Genomic DNA, 13,618 nt, shown 5'->3' on the forward strand with positions numbered 1-13,618 from the left:
CCTTTGCCAACATCATTTCATCTTCCTCTCCCTTCTAGGCCAAATATATTAGATCTTACACAAAATGTAAGCAGGTTACCAACCCAGTTATCGTTAAAGGCATCCTTCATTCCTACACATCTTACGTAAAGCTGTAGGACTTGTCCAGTAAGTCTTTGTGACTGATTCCTTCTAGTGTCATACTGAAAGCCTGAGTAGAGTCCAGCAGGTTACCTAACCCTTCCTGCTACTCCTGCAGAACTATTCTTTACTGAATATTTTGTAGGGTTTTTTTGTCCAGTCACAATTTAAGTTTGGCAAATAACAGCATCACTCCTTTTGGAAGATTATAAAAGCATAAAATGCCTAAAAATCTCTTTAACATGCGTAAGTCATCAAAAAAAAACAAAGCAAATGCTTCACTTCATGCTTCTGCCTCCTTCTATTTCCTGGCAAATATTTCTAATCACTTGTTATGGGGTGGTCAACTTCTTCAGTACAGTTCTTTTGACTCACACTTAAGATTCTGCCATTCTGTAAATATACAGAATTCAGCAGTTATATATATCATCAGAAATAAAATCCAAACTGAAATAAAAAAGGTCATCATAATATAGGCTTTTCATAACTTCAGGCTTCCCTGAAGTATTTTGTTTACATAACATGCATCCAACATACTTTTAATTGTGTTAGGATTTGAAGTTGAAACTGCTAAGTAAAATATTTAATGCAATTTGTGACTGAGCTGCATTTGTTAAGTATTTTATTGTAGTTCTATCCTTATTTGCAAATGCTTGTAAACATGAATTGTTCTGGGATCAGCTATTAACTTACATATCCCAGAAAACATCCTAAAGGATAACTTGATATAACATCACTGAAAAAGGTGTAATATTTGGCTGCAGCACGAGCTGTCTCTGACCTCACCACCAAAATACGCACATATTCACAAAATATGTGAAGTCTGACAAGGATTAAAATGGACTACAGTTTACTAAGTTCAGTTTAAAACAAGAGAAACAATGGAGGTGAGTCAAGACCACTGTCAAGACCAGAATAACAGTGACTTTACAGCTGCAGTTTTGGCACTGTGAAAAACAGATGAACTGCACACAGACTGTGCACACTCATCAGTGCTTAGCCTAACCCATCCAGGAAAATGACTTTATAATTTTACCAGAAGAAATCTGGAAGATGGTTAAAATCTACAAACATGCTGACTCCTGAATCTGAAAGCAGCAGAAATACCTCATAGGAGAGAGAATTATTTTACATTTCTACAGATTCACGGTTTCCCCAAATACTCTGCTGCTGTTCTACTGTGCAGTTTATTTTATATTACTTTATTTTACATTCCATGAACAGCCTTTGGAGGCACTATTTCAGCTTCATTAACTTTCTACTACACTATAAATTACAGGGAAATTGCTTATGGTCACTTTCTAGGGAGGAGCACATTTCAGAAGTACAACTTAACAATATTAAGCAGGAAGATAAGTATTACCAATATCCATATCACCTGAAAATGCCAAGATTGAAATTACATTAAAAACAAAGATTTGGACATGAAGACAATAAATATTTAAATAAACTTCAAAACCAGGATATGATTCCCTTCTGGACAACTGATATTTCATAAAGCACAACACTACTCAGCATATCAAAACTGCTTTATATCTCTTTAACTAAATAATTCCTAAATTTTAAACAAATGCAGTATCTTCAAGCTTTACCTTGCCATCCTTGGTGTAAGCAAGTACTTTATCTTCTTCTTTCGGGTGAAAAAGGAGAGTTTCCACAAAGAAAGTAATGGGTTGCTTCTGGAAAGTTGCTCCTTCATCTGTGCTTATGAAAAGGCTTTGGTCACGGTCATTATGGGAAGAACTTACAAGAATTATCTAGAGGACAAGAATGACAACATACATTCAGAAGACTGTTTTCTCTATAACAACACAGCTTTATTTTTCTTGTGTAAATGTCAGATTTTGTTCATACCTTACCTATCAAAATCCTGTGGACAAGAAACTGAAAAGCATGTAAGAGATAAGGACTGCAAGATGCTATTAGTCTTCCCTCATCAAACCCGTGAACATTAAGTTCTGTAACTTTTCTTGCAAATCACACCAAACTGATCATGCTCCTCATCTCTACTCAAAATGACTGCCCTAGATTTTGGTCCTTGTGCAAAGTTCATGAAACCACATGAGAAAATCTCCAGATTAACAAAAAAAGAATTAATACTAGTAATGATTCTTTTTAACATACCCATATAAATACATCACTTTATCTAGTGAGGCTGCCTTTATAAATACTAAATGTAAAAATAATCACTGCTATAGTTACATCAGAAGAATGACCCAGGAAAAAGAACTAGTTCATAACATCTCTCCGCTGCTTCGCCATTCTCCTCCTGCTGACACACTTTGGATAGAAAGGCAATTCACTTTGATGCAGAAAAATATGCCAACCAATTACTTGCATTTCCTTCTGAGGTCCAAATAGTACCTTAACTCAAATACAGTAATAGCTTGAGCTGTCTCCTTGTGTGAATTTCATGTCAGGCTTTCAGCAACAAAGAAATTCTCCCCACATAATTTAAACAGAATTTACTCTTTTCAACTTCTTTACATTTTGCAGCTGGCCAACACGTTATAGCATGGTTCTAAAAATGCCAATGTGAGGATCCATTTTGATTGTCTTTCCAGATCAAACAGACCCACTTGATAACCTACAAACAAAACATGGATTTTCAAAGCCCAGCTGGGCTCTATTTGGCTCGTACTTCAAAAACAATTAAAAAAAAAAAAAAAAACCACAAAAAAAAAAAACCAAAAAAAAAAAACCAAAAAAAAACAAAAGAACAAAAAAAAAACTGAATTCAAAATGTTTTTAGAATATTCAGCAAATGATGCAGAAAACACCACAGAATACTGATCACCATGATACAGTGACTGTAAATTGCTTAGAGATAAATGGCAACGAGCTGTGCAAACAGAATTACAATAATGTGAATTCAGAGAACAAAATATATGAGACAAAACAGTATAATTTTTATGTAGATACTTTTTTAGAGTAGAGCTGAAGTTAAAAATTTGAAATTTCTAATGAATTACACAGATATGACAGCTGGACTGAGCTTTTAGTGCAATTGGTCTGGGGGGGAACTATAAATACAACATTTGTAGATGCTCTAATTTGACAGGTTACTTAAGCATGTGCACTTGTACTTGAAGCACATACACAGTTGCACTAATTTCTGCATAGCTTTCATATACCTCAAATGGGGCACATATTGAAGCACATTCTTGAACGTTGCACATACTTCAGGGTCCACAGCCCACTGCTGCAACCCCACACTAAAGCCTATATGAAGCCAAATCTGCTTCTGTTAGCTGTGTGACTAGGTCAGAATGAAAAGCAAGATCATAGCCTATACCTGTGTTATGATCTTGTATTTTTTTAATTATACACATTGCCGAAGAGTAGGAAACAGTGTCATTTTTACTGGAAAGCCTCTACAAATGAGACTATCACAAATGCCATCTTTTATTCCTACTGTATCCAATGGCTTCCTGTCTCTTGGGAAACTCTTCAAACAGTATCTGTCTAATTTATTACTATACATGCTCCACATATGCTGCTGGTGGCCTAGATAGAGGATTCAAAGATTCTTGTAACACACTAATTTGGTAGGTTTTCTGCAGAGGGCACAGCACCAACCCAAAATTGAACGTGGCTTGTATGTGCTGCCCTCTCCCTTTGCTTGCACTGGAAGGAGGAATGAAGAAATATGCCCAGCATGGAGATTTGTACTTTCCTTGCCACACTAGCATCTGCAACTCAGGCTCAAAGTATCTAGTTTATCTTAGAAACACATGGACACAAACTATCTGTGTGCTCAGTGAGCTATATACTGCTCATTCCTCTTGGTTCCTCACCAGATCACAGAAAGGAGGACCAGGTCCTATGCTAAACTAAACTTCACAAGGAAGACTGCAACAGGAGCTCCACAGTTCCTGGTGATGCTTGTGTCCATGCATGTCCTCGTATTTTAATGCAAGCACAAAGCTGGTCTGAGCCCCATGCTTAGCTTGCAGTGTGTAAAAGTCTGTCCATGCTGTATCACTGGAAGCAGTACGGTAGTAATTCCATATAAAAAGCCTAATAGCTTTGGATACAGTCTTCTAGTCCAAATAGCGCTTTCTGTAAATACCAGTCTCTTCATTCTCTCCTGTTAATGTTTTTAAAAATGCATACAACTAAGACAACAAATCAGTATGTCATATACTCCAGAAAAGGAATGAACTGCACTTGTACAGAACATTAATCTCTGGACTATAGCACTACTGTCTTGCTTTCTTTTTCTGGCCCAGTAAATCTTACACTTCCAAAAATATCTAATTTTGGCTTCAAAATAATGAAGGAATGAGGATTATAAATTTGGGAGTGGTTTTCGTTGTTACTGAGCCTTGAGTATAGGCATGTCTAAGTTTCATAATGAGGACCCAAGAGCAGCCTGCAGAAATCATAAGAAAAATGCTACCTATAATGAAATGCAAACACAATGTGATATTTGCTAATCCTGTCCTTCAAAAACATTATCCATCTTTTGTAGATAAATCTATTGGGAAAAAAATAGCCTAAAGACTGTAGACATCTAAGCATATATGCAAACTCCCTAACTATACTTTTATTCACACACACATCATAATTCATTTAATGAAATATTTTTGAATTTCACTCAGTGTTCTGATTTATCTTTCAATAGTTTAAACTGATCATTATGTGCCAAGCATACAGATTTGCTTCCCACAGCTAACACACTGGGCGCTCAGACTTGCCTGCTGGCTAGCACTACTTACTGAGGAAAATATTCCAGAGTAAATATTGTACCTACTTTAAATGCTTTCCATAACAAGTTTTATTTACTTTGTAAGTGGAACAAATAGCAAAACCTTCCTGCTAGCAACTGATGAAGGGATGCAACTGGGACATACTATCTGGAGAGCCAACTAACAGTGATTGCTGAGGGTCTGAACTCAAAATAAACAACTACTTGCTTGAATAACTGCGTATTCAAAAACCAGAACAGATTTTAATCACATCTAAATTTCATTTAAGCTTCTTTTAAACAACTTTTTACAGAGCATTTCTCCCTCCTGTGAGACTCTTCTTGTATTTTCTTAGTAAACTGTAACTTTATATTTTGGTGTTTATCCTGACCTCACTTCTTAATCTACCATCAGCTAAATAAAACACAATAACACATGTGTACACATTCAGATCAGATGTAAATTTACAACGTCAAATACTTAAGCAAAGGTAAAAGAATATTTCAAGGAGATAAACTATCATATGGACTGTAAATAAAATGAATGTTATAGATCAACAGGAAGGAAAGCAGAAAAGATTTCTAATAAAAATGAAAAATACTACACCATGCCAACATATGAATTAAAGCATTCCAAAAAGACAGAAAAGCTATGCTTTTCCTCATTTCAGGAAAAGCTAGTGAGGCAGGAGGTAATATAAAAGCCAAATAAATCTGAAAACAACATAATTAAATCCATTTATTTAATGTCTCTTTCAGGAATGATTGGCCAATGTGTATGTCTAACCATTGCCTCTACTGGGTGGAATCGCAATCTGAGCCCCAAAGGATAAAAAGACTCTGACAGCTTTGGCTACAGTACCCTTTGTATCATACTACTTCCACTTCTACCATGAAGACTTGGAATAATCATAGTGATTACTTGGGAGTCTTAACTGTAGATTTGGCAGCAATTCAAAGCTATGCTGTAATTTCAAGTGGCAATAAACACAGGATATTAACATGCATCATTTGCACTGTGTCTGAAATATAACCCCCCTCCCCTCAGTTTAAGTCCGATCAAAATGTAAACTCAAGACAAATTTGATCTTAATCAGCACTTTCTCTAAAACAAGGCAATCTTCTAATGTATTACAATTGTGCTGTCTCTTTCAGCTTCAGCAACTGGTCCTAATTGTAATTCTAGCTTTTATTTTCCTTTCTGTTTCTCTAGTAATAAAAAGGAAAAAAAAAAAGTCAAAATGTCCATCATGAAGAAATTTGTAGACTCACAGCATCTGATTTGCCACTAGAGGTTTCTGCAGCAGGCGGTAAGAGAGATGAGACACACCAATTTTTAATTGTATAATCCTGCATGTGGTCAGAAATCAAGACACCTCCCATGCCTCAGCACTCTTAAGCTGACCTTGAAGGAAGAAACCGGGTGGAGTAAGAAATCAAAGCACAAAACCTCTTCATTTAAGCACACAGAAGTCATACACTGAGAGGCCAAGCCACCTACACCTGCTCAGTCATCTCCAGTACACTGAACTCCCCCTGGACATAGATGATTTGTCCATGGGAATTCAAACCTCAAGAGTGCTGGACTCACTCCAGCCAAAATCTTAACGATGCAAATTTATGAACCATCTGCACTAAGGTCAAACAATTTCCATTAAGAACATGTAACATTAACACCTAGATGACAGGTCTTAGCTAAACTGGAGACAAGGCTGCTGGGCACAGGGCAGCACCAAACTCCTAGTGATACCATCCCATAAACCTACATACCTACATGTGTTTTGAAAAGAAATATTCTTTGTGGCAGTACTGCCAATCTCGGCAGTATTCACAGAGCTTCACAGAGCTTCACAGTATTGCAGTCATACCCTCAACATTTTTCAGATTAAGTAACTAACTCATCTATTTTTCTTGTTTTCATAATTTACATTATTTATTTCTTATTAGATATACTTGGCTGATACAGAAATTACTCTAGCTCCTGATCCCAATTGTAAATGAGATGTTGCTTCTCAGACAGCATTCATAAAACATACAAAATGGACTGCCAAGGGTTATGATTTTTATCTTGGATGGTATGAAAGACCTGATAACTCAAGAATGGCAGAGCTGCAGAGTGAAATATAGTCCCTTTTCTCACATAGTGGTAAAAACAATATCTAAACAACCAACCCAGGATAATTCCAAGCAGAGAGTAAAATAAAATGCCTTCCAGACAACAGGTTAATCTTGTAGATTTTCCCTGGAAGTTGTACCCAATACCACTCATCACAAATGTTAGTTAGTAGTGACTCTGATTACTAACTAATCACTGAAAATTAACAAGAGCTAGAAAATCAGCTTCTCTGTGCAACTGAATTACATAAATGCACATCGATGGAATACATATATACATGAATGTACACACATCCCAGAACAGTATATAACTTTTCATAGTAAGCATTCACAGCTTCCTCTAGAATTCATATTTACTTTCTCCTGAAAAGCCCCTTTCAAGCTGTCACACACATCCATTTCAAAACAGCAAATAGTCTCTGAGAATTGCCATAAGGGAAGGTGGGAATGTTAACGATGTCTCCTGTGAAATATCACACTGATCACATAATCTCAGGACACAATCAAAGGCCATCTGAAGCAAAGCTGGTGGGGTCAATGGAAAGCATGTATTACAGTTTCGGCTCCCCTGTGTTGTGGTCAGCTCATTAATCATTTGGAACATTACAACTGAAGCTGTAATATTGTTTATCTAGTACCAGAAACATATTAGGCACTTTAGGATGTGGAGTGGATACTAAGAGGTTAGGATCTTAAAATGAGCTGGTTACCAACTGGAGTAGCTGGTAACACAAGAGACATGCCTAAGAGGGAATGAACATCTGAGTTAGCACCTTAACAGAAAAACGTGTTCAGAGCAACTGAATGGAGAACAACTGGCTCACGCTGCAACTAGGCTAGCCTGAAATGATATAATCTAATTTTAAAAGGAAATGGTTTTGAAATGGTTGGCTTTTCTGCAGGGCATTCACTATAGTGGAAGCAAGTTTAAGGGTTGTTACATATCGTATTAATGAATGTCCACAGAGAAACAGCTACAAAAATTCTGATGTTGATGACCAGCCCGAAAATCCTGCCCTGTTATACTTGTCAGCAACCTGTATATTTCTGAATCTGCTAGATCTGTATAACTGAACACCTCAAAGATGCTAACTATGCCACCTTTCTAGGGGATACCCATTACAGATCACTTCTTCAGTCTTATTCAGAGAAGTGTCAGGTAGGATAAGCAAGCTGGTCATTACCTCTTCCTCCATGGGAACAAGTCTCATCCATCTACAACCTGCTGGAACCAAAAAACTGTTGCCACTTGACTAGCATAGCAGGCCAAATTTTTATGATGAATGCTCTGTTCAAGACCATTTCAGAGAAGTAACTGGTGCTGCCAGCTCAAGAATTTAAATAAAACTTGGCACATATTAAGCAAATTTGATATTCCTGCAATATAATGAGAGGGATGAATATGCCCAAAGGTCACAGCAGAGGGAGAAGAGAAACAGTATTCAACATCTTCATAGACAGTCCTTTCTTTAATAACTAATTTTTCTACTGCTAGTTGCACCTATCTTGCAGAGCTAATATACACATGCATTGCTTATCTTCTGAAAAATATGTTGGCATTGTTATGAGCAAGTAGGTAATAAGGAGTATATTTAATATACACAGTGGGTGTTTTAGCACAGGCTGAACTTTCACTGTGAGGAACAGAAGCTTTATTAGGTACGTACGGCTGACATAAAGGAACCTAATACTATTTGTTACGGATACCACTTTTTTGTTTCTGTTAAAAATGTGAAGAGCCCTTTGGTCTTCCTGCAAGGTCCAGTGTTAGCCTGGCTATTGCTAATTCTTCAGCAAAAGTGATCACTTCATGTAGCCTTTGTATAATTCATAAATCTAAAAAAAAGCAAAACTTAATGTTGAGATGTTTTGTGGGATGATCATCATATTCATATATTTACATATTCAAACTGTTTCAGTTAAAACTATGCACTCCAGTACATCAGGAACTAAATCAGACAGTATTTCCCATTACGCTCCAGATCAGCAGTTTGAGTGGGGAACAGCACTGGGGATGCACAGAACCGATTCTGTTCCCTAACCAGGTTTTATATTGGCCATAAAATAAGGACATTTGTGGGTCTTGGAGAAAACAAAGGGATTTGGACTGCATGGCAGAAAGGGGTGAATTTCACTGTTTCTCACCAACATCTCCACAAACATTAGTATTTCCCAGACAGAACAGGCACACACTGATCTTTTAAACTTGGTCATTCACAGACTAATCTAACTCAGTAAGTTATTTTGCAGACCTCCAATAAACCTGCAAATATTTTCTACCTGAAGAGATCATAGAGCAAAAATATAAAACAAAGCTTCCCAAACAAGATAATGGACGTACAACAAATGACTGCATATATGTGGTGATCTAATTTAAAGAAGAAAGAGGTCAAACAGCTCCTAATCTCCAGCCATTAATTTGTCAGCAGCAAAACTGCACTAAGCTCAAAGAGAAATGACATGGATGGTAACTAGTGGATGAGGAGAAAATATGAAGGAAGAAAAGGCAGTTGTGGTGGTTAAGAATATCAGTCATATGAGATTGATCAGGACCTTGTTGTCTTCTGTAATAGGAAAACCCTCATCTGCCTTAAAAATATTATAGGTGTGCCTTTTGGTGTTCTATTATGAAACTCAGTTCTATTATAAGGCCATGTAAGAATTTTCTGGGAAAACAAGAAAATGGAGATCTTAAAACATTACTCTGGGGAATCTCTCCTTGCACAAACTGTCCCCTCCAATCCCAAATAATCAATCCTGGTGTTCTCAAAGCCAAAGGCCAAGCCATAATGTTCCTAATGCCAGTTGAGGCATCAACTTCAAGCATCTTTATCCCATTCTCTCCCAATTCTATAGAGTACTTATGGATATCAGCGTAACTCTGTTACAAATCATAAGGAATAAGTGACATTCTCCAAGCTTGGTGAGGGGTGGTGGTGTGTATATACACCTGCAAAAACACACAGGGTCATGCAACCAGATGGGCTACATTCAAAGTTGTTGAAGCAGCTGGCTGAAATCACTGAGAGCTGTGAAAGTCTCCAGTGACTGGGAGATGTTCCTGAAGACTGGAAAACAATAAGCATCATGCTCATCTTCGCATCATCTACAAAATCTCTCAGATGTGTACCACATTGTATTTTGAATTTCTCCATTCTCATATCTAAAGGGATAGCTGGAACTATGAAGTTTGTTGTTAAAGTCCTTACTCTTCAGGAAGCACCTGCTTCCTTTTGAGAACTGTAGGCACTCTCTTTAATGGAGGTCTGGGTATAGTTTAAGATCAAACAGCTCTTCTCTCCTAGACCACAGGCGAAAATACAAACCTGGGGGAAAGAGCTGCATTGAGCAATTCTTTCATATATAAGGCAAAACTGATTATGTGGTTTTGAAGGGAAAAATGGAAGTGTGGAAGAAAGGGAAGCAGAGCAGCAGAAGGAAGCGCTGGAAAAACAGTAATTATTTTTCACTTTGGCCATATCTCCATTATGTAGGCTACAAAGCTTAATTACAAAAACTCTTGCTATTGAAATATTCCCCCTTATCTTTGATATCCAGTCCAAATGGACTGGAAAAAAGCCCTTAAAAAGTAGAAAGGAAAATGTCTTTTAAAGTAATTTTTGGTCCCATTAAGGTAAATCTCATTAATAGAAAAAGGACTTTGGTGAAGAATAGAGCTTTTATATTCAGAAGCATACAGTACTGCTGTGCCTGATTCTAGCAGCACTGTAGATAATAAACCTTTCTCCATCAGGGCTTAGATTTTTGCAGTTGTAAAGTACCCATTTTATATTGAGGTAGAGGTTTAGTAAATGCACATACCTGGCACTCATTGTGCTAGTCTTCTCCAGGTGCACTTGGGATCGGTGATTGGAGCTTTTGAAAGATGATGTATAAAACACTTTTTGTATTGAAAAGCATCGTTTTGCCGTAACTGTGAAATACTGTGAAATGTATTGCTGAAAACTTACATCAGAAGATTTACCAGCATGATTCCTAAGGCACATGAGGGAATTAGGGGGAGAAGGTATTCCCTCTGGGACTGTTCCACCTTATGCACATAGATAAAAAAATATTTGTTGGGACAGAGATACTGGCTTTGTGGATCAGTTGTTAGAGTACTCGCATGTGTCACTGCAAGTCTTGGTATCTTCCCAGTTGAATGCTGTCATTACTAAAACTTAGGCAATTCTGTACACATTCTCATATATAAGAGAGAGAAAAGGCTGCACATCATCAAAACCAAGACAGAAATAGAAAAAATGGTCTTTTGCTCATTTGTTAAACTGGTAAAATGTAGGGGCAAGGGTTATCGTTTCTGTATTTGTTCCCAAGCATGTTGTTTTGGATCTTTTTCAGTACATTTTAATGAAAAGTTGAAAAGTGAATAGGAAAGGAAATTAAATGAATGCACAAACATTTCTACTAATCCTTTTTCTCTCACTTTCACTAACATTTAATCCTCATGAAAAGTTTGTAATTAATCCGGGGGATTTTTTACATAATATTTTCTGAAAACGAGAAGTTTCATACTGCGGATCCTGACTGCGGATGTTTACATACACAGAAGGCAGCTAGGAAGATTTCAGGAGCTGCTAGAGATTCAGTTATGAATTATGCCTGATACTGAAAAAGAAAATCCAAGTGATATTGTTTCTCTTCCCTTATAAGACTACAGCTTCACAGAGCTCTAAAAACAGCAGAGGTTAGTCTTGGAGTACTAGTTCTGTTCTCAGTTGGCAGGAACTTTACAAACTGACCATTTTACAGACCCTGGGGCTGACCCCATCTAAATCAGAATCCAAACAAAACATTGATCTTACCACTGTGTTGGCACTTACAAGATTTTGCAGTAGTTCTTGAGGCTGTAACATGAATGCCTTATGAGACTTTACATACATCACAGTTGCTCTACATTTCACATCAATACCAACAAGATGGGAATAAAAATAATATGTGCTTACACATGATATTAAAAGGGAAACAGGAACTAAAAAACCAGAGAATGGGAACAAAATATTGAAGAAGGTATACTGGCAGGAACAACTGCATTTCAACAAAGAAAGGAGGAAAAAAACCCCTGTCTGCCATTCTCCTCAAATTGCCATATTGTTCACATTTTTATTTCATTACCGGAAGGTATCAGATATAAGTCACTGGATTATTTCAAGCATATTGGAAGCAAATATGGGGCTATTGGAAACAGCCCCACATTGACATAATAGATTTGAGGAGTAAGCAAAAAAGCAACTCCTCTTTCTTACAAACCACCATCCCTCTATTTCCACCCCCCCCAATGCTGTCAGTAAAATAAGCATTAATAATGAAACAGCATTCATACAAATACCAGTTGTTGTTATAGAATCATAGAATCGTAAGGGGAATCGTTATGGGGAAAAACAAAACAAAACAACTCCAAACAAACAAGCAAAAAACCCAAACCAAACAAAAACCAAAAATCCCCACCTATTGCAATGTAACTTCAAACTTCCAGTTTAAAGCACCGTCCACTTCCAATGACAAAATCATAGAATCATGGAATGATTAGGGTGGAAAGGACCTTAAGATCATCTAGTTCCAACCCCCCTGCCATGTGTAGGGATAATAATACATTTTATCTATTTACTATACATTAAGACCACACTATATTGATGCTTCCAGTGGTCTCAGTATGGAGTTAACTTTCATGAAGGAAGAATGCCTTACTGCTCCAGAGCCAATTTCTAATCTCAGCTGTGCAGATGTATATGTTTTTGATTAAATCTACTCATCAACTGGCATGCACATACACAGCAAACAGAACACAGACCTGTACATCTTCAGATTTGAACAGGCAGACTTAAATAGCCTGGGTTAGAAAGGTAGGATAAAAATAATTAATCTCAGTTGGTAATTAGATATCTTTCTGGGAGTCACAGTTCCAGTGTTTGACAGACCCAGATGGATACTGCCCAGGTGTTCATTAGAACATAGCTCTTTGACTTGAAAGTTGCATGCTTTTACTGTCTTGCCCTTTCTTTCCCTTCAAATGAACATGTTCTTATTCCTAGATAAGAACTTCAGCTTATCTCACTGTTTTTCCCTCTCCTTTGCTTCTCAGATCACCTGTTTTGCTAAGGGACAGGCTATGTGGCTACAACCACCACCTCACTGTCCTCCACAAATGCTGCTCCCTTTACAACCCACAGCAAAGAGAAAGTGCTGAAGCTGGGAAGGCTGGATTGCATTCTGGTTTTTTTCAGAGGTTTCTATCAATTTTGTTGGAAAAAGCTAGATGCCTAGGTGAAGTGGGTCGATTGCCCTGAGTAGTCTAAGACTCTAACATTTTGATGAGGCAGGATCTCAGATTCTAAATTAGAAGAATGAGATTCCACCCCTTGATTTTCTAGCATCAGTTATAATAAGGAATATTTAATTTACTTTTTTGCCCCCTGTTGGTATTAGCCCTGCAAACAACATAGTGTACTTTCTTATGCTTATAAAATATTTCCCAGTGTAACTTTCCAGGACACCTCTTTGTTTTAATCCACTGCAGCCATCAACCATAGCTAGCCGCTGATAAAAAACGTAAGAAGATTTATGGTCTTTTATATCAACTGTATTTGAGGTAATCCTCCTAAAAACTTGTAAGCACCATCAAACTCACCATAATACAACACAACTAACCGGGCAGAGGCTGAGTGGTGTGAGTTA

The 13,618-nt window shown here is 37.2% G+C and overlaps 1 protein-coding gene across 8 annotated transcripts in view; it reads right to left on the reverse strand.

Moving 5' to 3' along the window:
- SORCS2 (sortilin related VPS10 domain containing receptor 2) overlaps window positions 1-13,618 on the reverse strand; it is a 548,756-nt gene that overhangs the window by 116,091 nt on the left and 419,047 nt on the right. For all 8 annotated transcript variants that reach the window (XM_030491464.1, XM_030491462.1, XM_030491463.1 and 5 more), the window contains one exon: window positions 1,713-1,877. In XM_030491464.1, the coding sequence (XP_030347324.1) occupies window positions 1,713-1,877 (165 nt within the window). The remainder of the gene's footprint in view (window positions 1-1,712; window positions 1,878-13,618) is intronic.

This window comes from Strigops habroptila, chromosome 7 (genome assembly GCF_004027225.2).
Source record: "Strigops habroptila isolate Jane chromosome 7, bStrHab1.2.pri, whole genome shotgun sequence".
Taxonomy (NCBI): domain Eukaryota; kingdom Metazoa; phylum Chordata; class Aves; order Psittaciformes; family Psittacidae; genus Strigops; species Strigops habroptila.